The 17,867-nt window shown below is 36.5% G+C and overlaps 2 protein-coding genes across 2 annotated transcripts; both read left to right on the forward strand.

Moving 5' to 3' along the window:
• On the forward strand, positions 6,048 to 9,772 carry LOC109719419 (RHOMBOID-like protein 1). The gene is made up of 6 exons (XM_020246090.1): positions 6,048 to 6,582; positions 7,775 to 7,938; positions 8,276 to 8,439; positions 8,544 to 8,803; positions 9,045 to 9,171; positions 9,441 to 9,772. The coding sequence occupies exons 1-6, from the start codon at positions 6,305 to 6,307 to the stop codon at positions 9,561 to 9,563; spliced, it is 1,116 nt and encodes a 371-aa protein (XP_020101679.1). The 5' UTR covers positions 6,048 to 6,304; the 3' UTR covers positions 9,564 to 9,772.
• LOC109719420 (expansin-A7-like) lies at positions 13,830 to 16,213 on the forward strand. The gene is made up of 3 exons (XM_020246091.1): positions 13,830 to 14,180; positions 14,291 to 14,543; positions 15,365 to 16,213. The coding sequence occupies exons 1-3, from the start codon at positions 14,024 to 14,026 to the stop codon at positions 15,672 to 15,674; spliced, it is 720 nt and encodes a 239-aa protein (XP_020101680.1). The 5' UTR covers positions 13,830 to 14,023; the 3' UTR covers positions 15,675 to 16,213.

Genomic DNA, 17,867 nt, shown 5'->3' on the forward strand with positions numbered 1-17,867 from the left:
TCATGTCTAGCAAGTAAGTTGTTCTCATGCGAGTAGACTTTACTTTTTATAAAGTATTAATTCCCCTAAGTATTAATTCCCCTAAGTGTTGAAAGCACCCTTAGATAACTTTCTTTTTCTCATATTATTTTCTGGAGCACCAGGATGGTAATAGCTTGTCTGTGACCTTTTTTTTTTATTTTATTCATGCATAGTGATTATAATGAGTTATTCGATGTTTGCTTTGCTCATGTTGAAAATGGTAATACTAAGTCCCAATTAGCTTGTTATTCATCATCACAATAACACTCGATAGGTAGATAAGATCCGAGAGGCAAAAATGTAAAGACAGTTGTCAGACACTGTTTCCTTACTATCTTCTAGCACCAGGTTATACTTTTGGCCCTCATACTTCGACCAAAATTTGTACTAAACACAGTATATACAGTGACATTTGGCCGGGAGTTAGGTTACTCAATGCCAATATCTTAACTAGCAGATTTATTGTTGTGTTGGTGCATATTTTAAGGCATCAATAGAGAAGAACGCAAGCTCTTTCAACGTAGGGTCTTTTCTAGTCATCCATGTACCCAATATTTCAATTGCATCGCTTTTTAAGTCATCCATGAAATGGAAATGACAAGGTCTAGCAGATTTTTCTTTCCATCATTACGTTCATTTAGGTCGATCATATATTTAATTGATCATGTGTATGCATTTCAACGCTGAAAGCAAATCACTTGGAAAAAATCAACCTCCTGGTTAAGGATTATGCAGCAGCTAGCAATAAAATTGTCTACGGAGGTGGTTGAGTAGTTGACTAGCCATTTGTTAGCCAGTTATCTCATCCAAAAATATGAAGACTTTTAGAAAAATGAGGGATACGTGTACATATCCTATTACCTTAGAACAAAGCTAATTATGATGATTCATTTTGGTTGTGTTACCTTAATAAGGTTTTAGTTTTCGGCCAACCGAGTCAGGATTTACACTTGAATTATGGACGCTCCAAGATAGAGTGTGAAAGGTGCGTTAATCCTCAGGTTTTTTTTTCCAGTAAAGAGACAATCAGGGAATTGGTCATCTTTTAACTGTTTAAAAATTAGGCATTTGTTCAGTTTTGAGAAAACTCGGACCAGAACCAATTCCATATTTTCTTGTGCCTTTTATGTTGGTAACTAGTAACAATTTAATGTAGGATATACCACATGCTGTACACATCTCTTAAAAGAGCATTTTTTTCTCTCTCAGTGATATTTTGCTTCATGTTAATTATTGAAACTTGTGCACCTCGTGCTTTCTTCAGTAGTCTCCAATTAAGGGTCTGTTTAGAACTTTGGATCCTAGTAAACATAAGCTGAAAATATATTTTGATTGAAAAAATTATTTTTCTTGTGTTTGAATCTTTGTAAAACTATTTTTCTGTAAAATCGTTTTACATATTTCTCGAAAAACTTGTCTTTTCGTTTTCTGCTCCTTGGAAGCGGAAAGCCAAAACTTGTGGCTTCCTTCGTTGGCAGTCCACGACCACTTTTTCCAGAGCGGTCCAACCTTGCTTTCTTTTTTCTGTGAACGGACTAATAATATATAAGACATAACATATAAAATATTATACTATACAATTTATAACATCTAAATATTATAATATATGTTTTGCGAGTGAGGCTACTATGCTATTGGAAGCACGGAGCCTTCCGTGCTTTCAACTCGTTTTCGATATTGCGACTTTCGAATCGTCGATCGGCTCCGTTAAACTTGATCTAGAGTATTTGAAGTATCTAGAAAATAAATTTTATGATTTTACGATATCATTTGCCTAGTGAACGAGCTATAGTAAACGTATCACTAGCTTACCCGAGTTTTAGTTGTTTAAAGTTACCGGCATCACTCGGCAAACGTTCAAATTGCCACATCTTTATAGGTTTAGTGCACTTTAAAACTATCTTTTAAGAAATATGATATATTTTGTTCTAGTTATAGAAACTAAATTTTAAAATTACAGTATAATAATGTAAAACATTCAAAAAATAAAAGTCGGCAACTAAAACTCGGGGANTTATTTTCTAGATACTTCAAATACTCTAGATCAAGTTTAACGGAGCCGATCGACGATTCGAAAGTCGCAATATCGAAAACGAGTTGAAAGCACGGAAGGCTCCGTGCTTCCAATAGCATAGTAGCCTCACTCGCAAAACATATATTATAATATTTAGATGTTATAAATTGTATAGTATAATATTTTATATGTTATGTCTTATATATTATTAGTCCGTTCACAGAAAAAAGAAAGCAAGGTTGGACCGCTCTGGAAAAAGTGGTCGTGGACTGCCAACGAAGGAAGCCACAAGTTTTGGCTTTCCCGCTTCCAAGGAGCAGAAAACGAAAAGACAAGTTTTTCGAGAAATATGTAAAACGATTTTACAGAAAAATAGTTTTACAAAGATTCAAACACAAGAAAAATAATTTTTTCAATCAAAATATATTTTCAGCTTATGTTTACTAGGATCCAAAGTTCTAAACAGACCCTTAATTGGAGACTACTGAAGAAAGCACGAGGTGCACAAGTTTCAATAATTAACATGAAGCAAAATATCACTGAGAGAGAAAAAAATGCTCTTTTAAGAGATGTGTACAGCATGTGGTATATCCTACATTAAATTGTTACTAGTTACCAACATAAAAGGCACAAGAAAATATGGAATTGGTTCTGGTCCGAGTTTTCTCAAAACTGAACAAATGCCTAATTTTTAAACAGTTAAAAGATGACCTATTCCCTGATTGTCTCTTTACTGGAAAAAAAACCTAAGGATTAATGCACCTTTCACACTCTATCTTGGAGCGTCCATAATTCAAGTGTAAATCCTGACTCAGTTGGCGGAAAACTAAAACCTTATTAAGGTAACACAACCAAAATGAATCATCATAATTAGCTTTGTTCTAAGGTAATAGGATATGTACACGTATCCCTCATTTTTCTAAAAGTCTTCATATTTTTGGATGAGATAACTGGCTAACAAATGGCTAGTCAACTACTCAACCACCTCCGTAGACAATTTTATTGCTAGCTGCTGCATAATCACGTGAAATTTTGATAGAAAATTCTTTATACTATATAAAACAAGATCAATATCTTTGATTTAAAATTTTAATGTCATATTATTACATTTTGTAAGATTTTTATTTTCAGCCGTTGATTTTGAGCCCCTTCGTTCACTAGGCAAATGATATCGTAAAATAATAAAATTTATTTTCTAGGTACTTCAAATACTCTAGATCAAGTTTAACGGAGCCGATCGACGATTCGAAAGTCGCAATATCGAAAACGAGCTGGAAGCACGGAAGGCTCCGTGCTTCCGATAGCATAGTAGCCTCACTCATGTTTTGCAATATATGTTATATATTATAATGTCTTATAAATTTAATAAAATATATAATATAATTTAATTAAATATAATATTTAATAGATAACTTTTTTAAAAAATATATATAGATATAATATGAAAGTATTCACTATAATATGTCTTATAAAGAAATTTGTATATATTATTGGATATATTATATTATTTATGTCCAATATAATATATTATATACAACATTAATTTACATATGAATTATAGTAAGGACCAAAAAAAAAAAAAAACAAACCAAATGAAAAAAAAAGAAAAGTAGTTTTTCATTAAGTTTTCAACTAACCAGAAAACCACATAAGCGTGATTCGAAAAATGATTTTCTTTTCATTCAAACCAAACGGTGGAACAGTAAAACTCATTTTCTACCGAGAATGTATTCCGTGGTTTTATAGTCAACTTGAAATTAGTGTGTAAATTTGTAGGGGTGTTGTCGTGCTTTCGCCTCTTAAGCTCCACGTTGCTTACACAGTGGACCAACTCATCCGTGTCTTCAACTGTTGGGAAATAAGTTTTTTTGCTTCAAGGAATTCATGTGAATTTAAAGTGTCCTTTGTAAGCAATAAATGGAGCAATGGATTCCATGTTACGTAAGGCATACCCGCGGGCCCGCTAGCAGTTGGCATTGTTTCCTGATTCCGTACGAACCACGAAACCCAAAGGCCAACGATAGTTTATTTTATTTAGAAATAAACTTAACTTGAAATGTGAATCAACTAGAATTTGAACTTGAGATCTCGGGTATCAACCATTAAATCCTTTACCACTTGCTCTAGAAACGGTTGGTAGGTCAACAATAGTTAAAATCCAAAATTTTATATTCCAAAAGCACTTATCTACTATTCTGATAACTGTGTGGTATTATTATTATTATTATATAGCTGAAAAATAAGTTTTATAAGTGTTTGGTTTGACGTGAAAGATTGTTTTAGTTAAAAGTAATTTTATATATTGCAGGAGGAAAAAAATTTTTATTTTTATTTTTCTTTGTTTTTCAGGAAGAAAATGCAAACTCAAAACTAAACAATACGTCTCTCTATCCCTCCCTTTTATTATATTTGGTTCCCTTTTTTTTCAAAATCAACCATAATTTCAGCAACAGGATGGATACAAGATGGATCGCAAAGTNAGTTAAAAGTAATTTTATATATTGCAGGAGGAAAAAAATTTTTATTTTTATTTTTCTTTGTTTTTCAGGAAGAAAATGCAAACTCAAAACTAAACAATACGTCTCTCTATCCCTCCCTTTTATTATATTTGGTTCCCTTTTTTTTCAAAATCAACCATAATTTCAGCAACAGGATGGATACAAGATGGATCGCAAAGTGGGTTGAAAAATAGTTTAGGCTAGCCACGAACTTGACCAAGTAATAGCGTACCGAGTCCTCAACTAATAGTTGGGTGTTCGAGTCCGAGTTGGTGGCTTAACCCACTTGTCCCATGTAGGACTCGCGAAGGAAACAAAGGGCATTACACCTGACTCCACTTGTTTCTGGCATGTCACAAACCAAGAAAATATTATTTGTGTTGTCTCAAAAGTAGCTTGGAATAATTTATAGTCGCACCATTGCACGTTGATGTTCCACATAACCATCCTAGCTTTCAATTAATAAGCTTTGTAGTTTAGTTCTCTGAGGACCCTCCTGGTGGAAAAATTCTAGAATGTAACGAATATATTAGTGACGTGGCGTAACAAACTAATCAAATGTCTTCTTTTAGGGATATTTGTCCCATCATGATTGTAAAAAAAATATTTTTATTGTACCTTTTTTTTGAAAATAGTGAATATAATTGGTTTGTTATTGATGACGTTGTGCAAGTGCGATAGTGTAGAATTCCTCCTCCTGATGAGCATGCAGTGTGATGCTGAAATACTCCCATGGTTACAGGGTGATGTTCAAATAAATTAGCTTAGAATTGCGCTTTGTATGGGATTACTCTGCACTTTCCAACAGAGGTTAATTCTCTACTTCTGAAGCTTGATTTTTGAGTATTTTTATGCTCTTATTCTGTAAAATTTTCTAATATCTATATTAATTTATTATTTAAAGCCAGAGACTTGAGCATTGTTTTAAGATACATGCACAGAGGTACTGGGGATTGAAACCACTGGGGACTAGTCTCTCTCTACTATAAAATTTAATTTATTGTAATTTTATGCTTTAAAATTCGTTTTTTCCGCGTTGATAATGTCACTGTGTGAAATGGTCATCACCCGCTCAACGCGTGTATTGAAATGGTAAGCCAACCTCTAAAATTCATTTTTCAAACAGAGAAATGACTGATTGGACCTGGTACACGGCGGCAGTAATACACCACTCTTTAAACTACCCTGTTCTATACTTCTATTGCTAGTTTCAATCTCAACTAATCATTAACTTTTACATTTTAGATTTTTTTTTTTGAGAGATTTGTAGCATGCTATTTGCTTAGTTTATTTTATTTAAAAATAAATTTAATTGTAAATACGAATCAACTAAAATTTAAATTTAAAATCTTGGGTACCAACTACGTAACCTTTTGTTACTTGTGCTAGGATGGTCCGTAGCCAGGTGCAAAGATGACGTGGTGAACCAGGCCCATGCCTTCAGTTACTCCCACGTTGTAGAAAAACTCGTACGTGGTTTAGGTACAACCGTACACCAAAGCCAGCGAGAGAGAGCTCCACCCACCTCCCCTCTTATCTCTTCTCCCGCTTCGCACAAAAAAGCGTTTCCGAGCTCTCACTACACGTTTCCGAACCCCCACTTCTCCCGAGCACGAAGCAATCCTTCATGCTTCTCGTACACCCTCCTTTTCCCTTCCCTTTCACTCCCAAAACTCTCCACCTCTCTCATCTTGCCCCCTCCCCAATTTACTTCTAACTATTGTAGCGGCGGCGCGAGGGACTCTTCTGTAATTAGGCGAAATTTGGGGGGATGAGGAAGCAAAATGGCGGGGAGGTCGAGATTAGGGTTCAGCCGCGGTTCGGGGACAATGCGGTGCGCCCGCTCGAGGTGAGCCCGAGCGCGGCAACGGCGGTGGCGGCGCCGTGGCTGGTGCCGGCGATCGTGGCGGCGAACGTGGTGGTGTTCGCGGTGACCATGTCCGTGAACGATTGCCCCAAGCGGAGCTCCTCCTGCGTCGTCCGCTTCCTCGGGAGGTTCTCGTTCCAGCCCCTCAAGGAGAACCCCCTCCTCGGCCCCTCCTCCTCCACGTAAGTTCCCCCCTCTCTCTCTATAGCCCTCACAATTTGATTTTTGTTTTTTGTTTTGTGCTTTGTGTTTTTTGCTGACGCTTTCATATCTGTTGATTTTTGTTGCAATTAAATAATTTCATCAAATTCAAATTTCAAATAAAAGATATTAGAGGTTGAGGGGGCAATTTAATCACAGATCACTTCAAAATGGTTTATCCCCATTTTCTTTGGGGCAAATTAGTTCCCGTTGCAGTCTCGTTTTTTATGTTGATTGTGTTCAAGCTAGCAACTTTGGTGGGGGTGCATTTTAATGGACAGTAAAAACTGCTAAAGACTTGATTTTTTGAAGTCTTTGGGGTCAAGTGCGGGATAAGTGCTTGTTTGGATGCCTAAACATCTTGTTCGGTACATCTCATTTATTTACTTGAGCGCCTTGCACTAATTGGTAGATACAGAGTTTTAGTAGATGTCTACAAAGGTGTAATATTTGCAGGCTCTAAGCCGTTTTCTCGGAGTAAGATAAATTACTTTGTAAGGTGAATAGATATACATTGGAAAAATTATAACTAGACTAAAACCGAACTCTTCGGTGGCAATCACAATAGAGAATCCCTATATGTGTAAGTTATCACTAGACAACTTGTTTTCAGTTTTAACATCCAATTAGGCACTTAATGTTAGTGGATATTTTGGAGCTAAGACAGAATTTTGATCCATGATTATCTCCTAATTCATTTTGGCGTATGTGGTTCAGTTTAAAGAATATATGGGAGTGGATTATTTTTTGAAGAGCAATAACAAAGTGTTAGTTATCTTATTTGTTCATCGAAGACCGATAAAAATAATGGTTATTTTTGCTCTGTCCAGCAAATCCTACTTGCAATTCAAGTAAAATGTCTTTTTTTCTATTGATTTTCTAACATATTGTTTAGCTGTAGTAGTAGCATATAATCGTAATATGAATGTTCTCCTTGATTTTCTATTGTTCTTTACTTGTTTAAAGGTTTTTGACTCGATTTGTTTTAAGGAATGATGATGTTATTGCTCTTTAAATATTGCAATCTAACTGGCTGAGAAAATGGGACTACACCTAAAGCAGCCTCTGCATGTCAATTATGTTTCTTACTCAGGATGCTTTGCACATCTATACACAAACTTATATGCGACAAGGATTCCTAATTAGAAAGATCTGTTATTTAATAATCATCAGGTTGGAGAAGATGGGGGCTCTAGATGTGAATAAGGTGGTTAAGGAGCACCAAGGATGGCGTCTGATCACTTGCATTTGGCTACATGCTGGGGTTGTTCACATACTTGCCAATATGATAAGCCTTCTCCTTATTGGAATTCGACTAGAGCAAGAATTTGGGTTTGGTATGTAGCTAAACTAAGTCGCGACACAGTTAGATTTTGATATCTTTCTCTGAATATGTTTCCTTTCCATGGGTGCTTTTTATGTTCGACATTTTTCGAACTTTGTTTCTTTGTATATGTTTGTCAATCCCTCTTCTCTCTTTCTCGTCTGATGGTACACACGGCTATACATCATTTATTGATGCCTACTATCTTTTTATATAGTTTTTTCTATAGCCACTTAATGCCATATGAAATAACATTAAATGGCAATTTTGATCCTCTACTCTAGCTTACTTACAAATTTACGCCGACTTAAGGAGATGTCTAAAATTATCCTTTTTTCCCCTTTATGCAGTGAAAATTGGTCTTATATATGTCATTTCTGGGCTTGGTGGGAGCTTGTTGTCTGCTCTCTTCATCCAATCAAATATATCTGTTGGTGCCTCCGGTGCTGTTTTTGGTTTACTTGGAGCCATGCTTTCCGAACTAATAATGAATTGGACTATCTATGCAAATAAGGTGTCCTTTTCTTATATCTACTGTCAAGAAAAGTAGTAATGACTATGGACTTTTAGGTTCTTGCTGTTGGTTTCATTATCTGATATTTAGCACTTTTTCTGCAGTTTGCTGCACTGGTGTCCCTATTGTTCATAGTAGTAATAAACTTGGCTGTCGGAATACTCCCACATGTCGACAACTTTGCTCATATTGGAGGGTTTCTCTCTGGGTTTCTTCTTGGTTTTGTTTTTCTTATTCGCCCTCAGTTTGGGTGGATCAGCCAAAAGAATGATGCTCCTGGATATCAAACAGGCGTAGTTCGACAGAAACACAAGGTTTATCAATATGTATTGTGGGCAATTGCTTCCATCTGTTTAATTGTTGGGTAAGCCACTTTCTATTGCAAACATTTCGTGTTTAGTATGCTCTTATGCTCTTATTACCTAAAGAATCATTACTTAAAAGTAAATAGCTTTCTGGTCTATCATTTGATTACAAACTTTTGCTCCTAAAACGTAAGAGGATTCAATATCTATTTTCGTTCTTCCTTACTGTTTGTTGTTTGAATCATATGCATTCGATCATTTGCTTCTCTTTAACAAAAAGGTATACCTAAAAATGTATAGGTTCACTGTTGGTCTCGTTATGCTATTTCGAGGGGTCAATGGAAATGATCATTGTTCCTGGTGCCATTATCTGAGCTGTGTTCCTACTAAAAAATGGAGCTGCAATTCATCGCCAACCTATTGCACGGTGAGTTGCTTTTAACTCTGCAACCCCCCTCGACCTCCCCCTTTTTTTCATGGTTTATTTGTCAGCATATAGGCCTTGCCTGAACTACAGAACATTTAGAAATAGGTACCCTAACTTTAAATTTTTTTGATTTTTACTGTATAACCTTACAGTATGTTTGAGTTTAGAAAAGTTACAAATAACATTTAAGTCTGATATGAAAGTGTTCAGTTTACATGCATTGCAAGGTTATGACTGAGATTGTTGACTCTTCCATGTCTTTCATACAGTCATCTCAAAATGGTAACACCCTGAACTTAACATGCGAAGGCAATGGAAGAAGCGGTAGCTACTTGTTGCCTAATGCAACTGAAGCTCGAATTAAAGACTTGTGCACACAGCTCTGCAGCTGAGAGTGGTAAACTGGTTGTTCCTCGTTCCCCTTTGTGGGTTCTTCATATACATGGAAATTATATGCTTGAAAGCTTTTGATAACTGAATTAATTGTCTTTGAATAGAATTGGTTTTGCTTGTAAAGGCACATTCATATAGGTTGTATAATAAGAAATATGGCCAAATGTCTTAAACAACAAATCTTTGAAAGAATTTTTTTTTTTTTTAACATATTGCTGTGATGTTACTAATATAATGAGGCTGTTCATCATTAATGCATAGAACTTGAATCACCTGATTAGAGGCATAATAGAGACATAGTATTCCTTTTTTATCCTTGCAGCAAAGCTGATCAGAGCTCAGGTCTTTGAGCTCACAATTGCAATATTTTGAGTTAACATTTTGTTTCTTTGTTTTTCGGGTGATTGGATTGTAGTTCTTCCTTCGTATATGAAGGTTTAATTGCTAAACCCGGCACTTAAAAACTTAGACACTAATTGCGCATATGCGTTAGTATTTGTTTAGAAATGACTGGAATCTAATCATTTTGATCTTCCTCTAGTAGCAACTGTACACAATTTTTACACAGGCTAAGAATGGCCAACTTTGCTGCTGCGATCATGCTGAGACTGTAAAAATGAGCAATAACATCCTGATTCATTGTATTCCTTTTTTTATTATTATTTTTGGAAAAGTAAATGGCACATAGTTCCATGAGAGACATCCTCATTCTTTCTCTATTAATATAATTCAACTTACATCTACGAGGACACAACATTATGCACCATTCAGATCTTTCTTTTTTCGCTTTGTTTCTTCTTTTTTTTATTTTTTTATTTTTTTTCGGTTTTGAGAATCATTCATATCATTATTAGTGTGCCTTGTCTCTTACACCTTAATTAAACACTCTTTTTCTTCATTCTTTTAATTAGCAAGTTTCTTTCAGTAAAGCTAACCTGTTATTTGGTGGATCGCCTGTGCATGTCCTTGCCATCATTTTCCTAAAGGCGTGAGAATTTAACAATACAAATGTAGGATCTGGAGTAATTAATATGATCTATATATCATCATGGTAGCTTTTGTTGTTATTTACACTTCAACTTTAAGTGATCTTCAGTTTCATCTCTTATATCTCGCCGTCGCGTCTACTGCAGTAATTTAGAAACTTTCCAATTGTACGTGATAGTAGAATTTGCTTTGGACGCTGCGTTGGATTTACTATTCTGTAATTTTGTATAATTTTTCTAGTTATGTAAGTTTTATTGTTCAGATCTACTCATAAATCCCTCAACACATTATACTTAGCAAGCTAAGAACGAGTGTTCTTCTTTTTCCTAAGAAAAGCTCCGTAGTTAAGTACTAAAGATGTTAATATAGTGACAGTTATTATATTATACCATATAAGATAATGTAATGGGCCCTTATACAGTTATAATTACTGTTGAATCCGCGTGCTCATTCGTTCTTAAACTTTACTTAGGGCATTTTACTGTTATTATTATATTGTTTTTATTTTTTTTTCCCAAAATATTTTTGAACTAGTATAATAATAATAATAATTTATTTACGTGGAGCCATGTCAATCATTGTCACGTATGACATCGCTCTGAATGTTTCATGGCATTTCCTCTTGGTGCTATTCCAGAGTAACTAATAGATAAATTTCTTTTTTTTTTTTCTTTTTTTTTGCCTTCTTTTTTTATTTATTTTTAACAAAGTCAATAGGCTAGAAGAGGGTAGGAACATGGCTAAATGTTAGTGGTAGATGATATATGGTCCATATAAGTGAGAATCCAAGGTCTCACTGTTTCTTTAGCTTTTAGTTTTCGTCTGTTTGTTAAGAGTGAGAGAGAGGGCACACTTTCCATCAAAAAAGTACTTTGCTAGTTTTTGTGGTTGTTATTATTCTCATANATATGTATATGTATGTATGTATATATATGTATATGTATACATATATATACATATGTATATGTATATATATGTATATGTATGTATACATATGTATGTATATGTATATGTATGTATACATATATATGTATATGTATGTATACATATACATACATATACATATATATGTATATGTATGTATGTATATATATGTATGTATATATATGTGTATACATACATATGTATATACATACATATGTATGTATATATATGTATACATACATATATGTATGTATACATACATATATATACATAGAGTACGGCTGCTATGCTATCAATAGTACCAAATATTTGGAATTATCAAGTTTTCTGTCGTTAGATTAACCCCTTTGATTATTTTTATCCGTTAAATTATATTATTCACCCAATCACTCTCTCAACCCTAAGGGGCCCACATCATTCTAACCGCATATTTCTCCATCCAAGGGATAAAAAGCTAATAGCACTAATAACTTGGTGCTATTGATAGTATTCCAGTCTAATTCTATATATATATATATATATAGTCCAACTACTATTCTCTTAAGAAGATAGAAGTTTTTGTCTTATAAAGTCATTTTGAATGATCGATATTTTAAATTAATTATTGGCACCGTTGAAATTGATTTACACTATTAGAAATATTTAGAAATCGAATTCTGTAATTTTAAAAATCATTATCAAGTCCATCGAAGAGTCAAAAAAAATGGTCAAAAATAAATGACCTTCCGAAAACAGAAGTTAGACTTTTTCAATTTACGATCGGAGTTATTAAACATTATCTAAATAGTATAAAGAAATTTCTATCAAAAATTCAATCGATTTGGATTACTCTATACCGTTAAATAAGCAAATAACTAATATAGGTCATCAAAAATTATCAATTTTGTAATCCTTTGATCACTATATAAATAAATTTTTAAATTTATAAAATTTAATTTCTAAATAATTCAAATACTTTAGATTAATTTTAACAGTTCCGATCATCAAATCGAAATCTCTATCATTACAAATAATTTGGTAGAACGGTTGTCCCTATCTACTTAAAAGAATAGAAGCTATCAAGTTTTCGGCCGTTAGATCTATCCTTTTGTTCATTTTCACTCATTAGATCATACTATGCTATTAATAGCACGAAGCACTTGGTACTATCAAGTTTTCCGCCGTTAGATCTACCCTTTTGTTCATTTTCACCCGTTAGATCGTACTATTCAACCAACCACTCACTCAACTCTAGGGAGCCCACATCATCCTAACCGCACATCTCTTAATCCAATGACCAAAAACTTAGTAGTACAAATGACTTAGTGCTATTAATAGCATAATAGTCTAATTATATATATATATATATATATATATATATATATATAGTTAAATTTTGTTGCGGAGGAAAAGTTGAATATTATCATGACAATTTGGGGAATTGCTCTTCCCAAGAATCGTACAAGAAGACAAGTCAGAGGTGATAAATTTATATATCTGTCATCCTCCAACCAATAAAAAAAAGAAAAAAAAAAAGAAAAGAAAAACACTGTTCAGATCACTTGGTTATGTGGGTTGACTCACCCACAGTGAAATTCCACTCACATCTAGTTCTAGTTCGTTCGACAACAAAATTCACAGGAGATCCTCCATCCAAATGCCAGTGCAACTCAAGCTGGTTGAGCCGGATCGAACTAATTCAAAGATTTATTTGTAATTTTCGAGCCTAATCCAATTCTGCTCACCGAATCAAGTCGAAGTGGAGTTACATCAAATTAAGCTAGTTTTAGTTCAGCTCGGCCAAAATAATAAACGTATGAAGTGTAATAATATAAACTGTGCTTATATCAAAATAAGTTCGATGCTAAAACCACTCATTCTAATTGTTTATTTTTTATTATGAGAGAATCAAACCGCACATTTGATGATAAGTGACACATTCGACGGTCTCAGTCACCTCTTTTATTTACGAAAGAAAGTCGAAACACAATTTGAATCCATTGGTTTGTTTTTGCCGGCACGATCTCGCAAAAGTGTAAAAAAAAAAAGGAGGAAAAAGGGCGATCGAATCTGAGCCGTCGGTGGGGGGCACAACTTGCGATGGAAGCAAAGCGAGCGCAGCGTGTTTTTTCACCCCCACCCCCACCCTTTCTTAAACGCCCCCGCATTTCCTCTTAATTACAAAGCCACCCCTTACTGCTCATCCCCACCGTTGGTGGGGAATCGAACGGCAAGGGAGACAATCCTACAGAAGAAACCATCATGATGCGGTGCCCCTCCAATCGAAAACCCTATTCCCCCATCCTTAACACAAACGCTTCCTTGTGTATATTTATTATGGTGTATGGAGGGTGAGTTGAGTGTATGTACTACTGCCCTTTTACCTTTTTCACTCTCCCTCTCAACGCATTAATTACTCCACATTGCCCTTATTCCATTTTATTCTCCATAAATACCCCCACCCCACCCCACCCCAACACACACACACACTCTCTCTACACTCCACACACACACTCTCTCTCTCTCTCTCTCTCTCTCCGTGTCTCTGTGCACTGTGTGAGATTGAGAAATGGCCCTAGTGATCCTCCCCTGGTTTTTCACTCTGCTCTTCTTCCCCGCACTCTTCGTCCCTGCGGACGCCCGCATACCGGGGGTCTACTCCGCCGGGCCGTGGCAGAGCGCGCATGCGACCTTCTACGGCGGAAGCGACGCCTCCGGAACTATGGGTGGGTACTTCTTCCCTTCCCGACATTATCATATATATATATATTTCTTTGTGATATATATATATATTCTCTATTGTTTAAAATTGTTATTGTGTTTGTGTAAATGTCAGGGGGTGCGTGTGGGTACGGGAACCTGTACAGCGAGGGGTACGGGGTGGAGACGGCGGCGCTGAGCACGGCGCTGTTCAACTCGGGGGAGAGCTGCGGGGCGTGCTTCGAGATTCGGTGCGCGGGGGATCCCGGCTGGTGCCTGCCGGGCTCGGCCTCCATCAACCCCCCCCGCCCCCACTTCGACCTCGCCATGCCCATGTTCCTCAAGATCGCCCAGTACCGCGCCGGCATCGTCCCCGTTTCCTACCGCAGGTCATCCCCTCTTTTTTTTTTTTGAGTTGATTTGATTTGATTTGATTTGATTTGATTTGATTTTGGTGGGGTTTCATCATATATATCGGAATATGCATTTTTCATTTTAATTTGGTAGAATCACACGGCGCACATTATAATATTTTTTGTACTTCTCTGCAAAGCCGGAATTAAAAAAAGAAAAAAAAAACTCTCTAAATTTTTAAATTTATTCTCTGTTCTTCATTTTAAAAAAACGTTTTCTGAATTTTTTTAAAATATTTCTGTTTTCCGTGTAACGCTTTGCGTGTATCCACCGCCACAAGGCTGAAACGTGGGCCACGCCTCACACCCGCCCCAGTGGCAAATTCGTCATTGTACCAAAACCCGGGGCATTTCCCTCGTCCTCGGCCCCTCTTTTCCGCCGTACCCTTCACCGCAATGACCGAAATACCCTTACCTTTTTTTAAGCACGTATTATACTGTTGTAGGTGTAGGCGATGCCTAATTGCCTATTAGTTGAGTTGGGGACAATAACGTAATTTAACACCACCTTGCCCCACATCGGTAAGCACGACAGCGGAAACCGCGTGAACCCGGCCTGTAACGGCCATCGCACGCGACCCGATGCGCTCCCCTTATTCCCCGGCGGAAAACAGTTATTATACCCATTATACCCCTTTTTTCTGTTATTCTTTTTTTCTTTTTAATCCCTCTCCATTTTCGTACTCACAAAATCCCCCTCGAATAAAACAGGACGAGAAAATACCGTCAAAAATTTCGGGTTTTAAATTTTCTGAAAAGATTGTATTGTATTGTATCAATCCGTGTGGTGTGGTCAGGGTGCCGTGCAAGAAATCCGGGGGGATCCGGTTCACGATCAACGGGTTCAAGTACTTCAACCTGGTGCTGATCACGAACGTTGCCGGGGCCGGCGACATCGTGCGCGCCAGCGTGAAGGGCTCGCAGACCGGGTGGATGCCGATGAGCCGGAACTGGGGCCAGAACTGGCAGTCCAACACCGTCCTCGTCGGGCAGTCCCTCTCCTTCCGCGTCACCGCCAGCGACCGCCGCACCTCCACCTCCTGGAACGTCGCCCCCGCCGACTGGCAGTTCGGCCAGACCTTCTCCGGAAAGAATTTCCGCATCTGAAAAATTAAAGACATGCTTCGGAGGTTTACTTATAAAGTACAATTGATGAGTCAGATTTATTTAGCAGCGTTAAATAGTAAGCTATTAATGGTTGTGAAAAGAGCGGGGTGTTTTTGAAAATGTTCCCGCCCTTTTCGAGTCGTTTTGGGTGGCCACCATTCGCGCCAGTTTTTTTCTGTTGCGTGGATGGATGGATGGATGGATGGTGGTGGTGTGGTATCCAGTGGGAGCGGAGTGTGCTCTTTTTGGGTAGTCGTGAAAAGTAAAAGGAGGGGGTTTGTAGAAGTGGTGGTGGCTATTTTTGTTTTTGACTAGGGATAGTGGTGGTGATGTGTTGTTATAGATTAGTGTGTGGGGGACATTGTAGGGTGCGTGTGTGTGTGTAAAAGCAGGGGCTGAAGTGGCTGCAGAACTCGAAGAGAAGGGAGTGTGGCCCGCAGCTGCTTGCTTGTCTTTTCTTTTTTCTTCTGTGTTCTTCTGTGGTGTCTCCTTGGAAAGAACCTTACAGTGTTATGCTATAATATGAAGCAGTTGTTTGATGTTTGGCGTGTTTAAATTTTTTGATCATATTTTGCTGCTTTTAAATGTTTCTATAATGAGTAATACGGTGCTGAATTTCAATTACTTCTAATTTCCATGATCTTCTCTAATTTGTGTAGTTAAATGGCTACGGCTCTCGCTTAATCTTGTCTTTCATGTTTATATATGCTGATAAGATGCGGTAACCGCTTGAACGAGCGTTGTGTTATTCTCGTGCGCTGTTGCATCTGCAATTTGGAATTCGCTCGAACTTGACTCTTGAACTCAACTCGGCAATTGCCATGATTCAGTGTGCCTATTCGGTATGTCGAATGCTGCAGAAGTAGACTTGCTGTCTGAATCAAATTGTAGAGAATAGATGAAGTGTTGTTTATTGAATAAAAGAATGGCCATGCCTATTTTTGGCTTTCCTACAGGCTCAGAAATATATATATTGATGCTCACACTCGTATGCACGATAAATATAAAAGATCTTAAAATATCAGATATGATATGATAGGAATGGATCAGATAGAATAAGACGGAGAAATGATATTCGAGAAGTAGGTTTTTGTAGATTTGAAATTTTGACATTCGTGAAGCGGGCGCTGCGAGATATGGCGAATCTTTGAATACGACCTTGTTCAACCCAAAGTTTAAATCTCTTCCTTCTACTTCCCGACATTATTTTCTTGCATCATTCTATTCAATTTAATCTTTGGTGCAAATCGATTCACATTAATATGCACTTCAATTATTGAATTACTTTGAATTGGTTTGTGTGGGTAATTGAATTGGCAAATTTTGAACCTCAATTAGGCCTCAAAATGGGCTCGAGCTGGTATGGGCCTGTTTGGGCTGGATCATGTTTGTTTTCGTATTACACCAACTCATCACATCGTGGTTGGCCGGATCACTTAGTTGGGCCTAAATTGAGCCCACACTCCATTAAATCCTTAATAGGAATAAAATAGAGTTGAGATAAAAGCATATACGATATGCTTTTGCACTCTCCGTTGGGACTATAGAAAATATATCATAACCAACTCACTACGATATGCCAAATGCAATATTACATACGGAAACAAACATAGTATTTTCTAGTACTTTTTTATCGCATGTAACGCAATTTTCCGCAATCCCAAACGAAGCCTAACGCATGTAACGCAATTTTTTCGCAATCCCAAACAAACCCTAACAAGATAGTCATTACAGAGCTATTAATCGCATGTAACGTAATTTTTTCGCAATCCCAAACAAACCCTAACAAGATAGTCATTACAGAGCTATTAATCGCATGTAACGTAATTTTTTCGCAATTCCAAACGAAGCCTACAGGATAGTAATTACAGAGCTATTAAGCATGACAAATAGAAATATATGTTGTGAAGTGCAAAAAAAAAATATTTTATTTATTCTCATCAAATATATTGTGTTTTGTAAATCATAATAATTTGATTATAATATAATTTGTACGATTCGACCAAAAGATAAAAAAAATATATGACAATTTTTTCTCTCTAACTCTTTAATTTGAGTTCAATATGGTTCTCTCTCTCTCTCTCTCTCTCTCTCTCGCTCTTTAATCTTTAACATTTAACTTGGCTACGTGTAGGGGTAATATCCAAAGTTTTGAGGGGCTACTGTGCAAAATAATTAGTATTTACTTGCCAG

Source organism: Ananas comosus, linkage group 13 (assembly GCF_001540865.1).
Source record: "Ananas comosus cultivar F153 linkage group 13, ASM154086v1, whole genome shotgun sequence".
NCBI lineage: Eukaryota > Viridiplantae > Streptophyta > Magnoliopsida > Poales > Bromeliaceae > Ananas > Ananas comosus.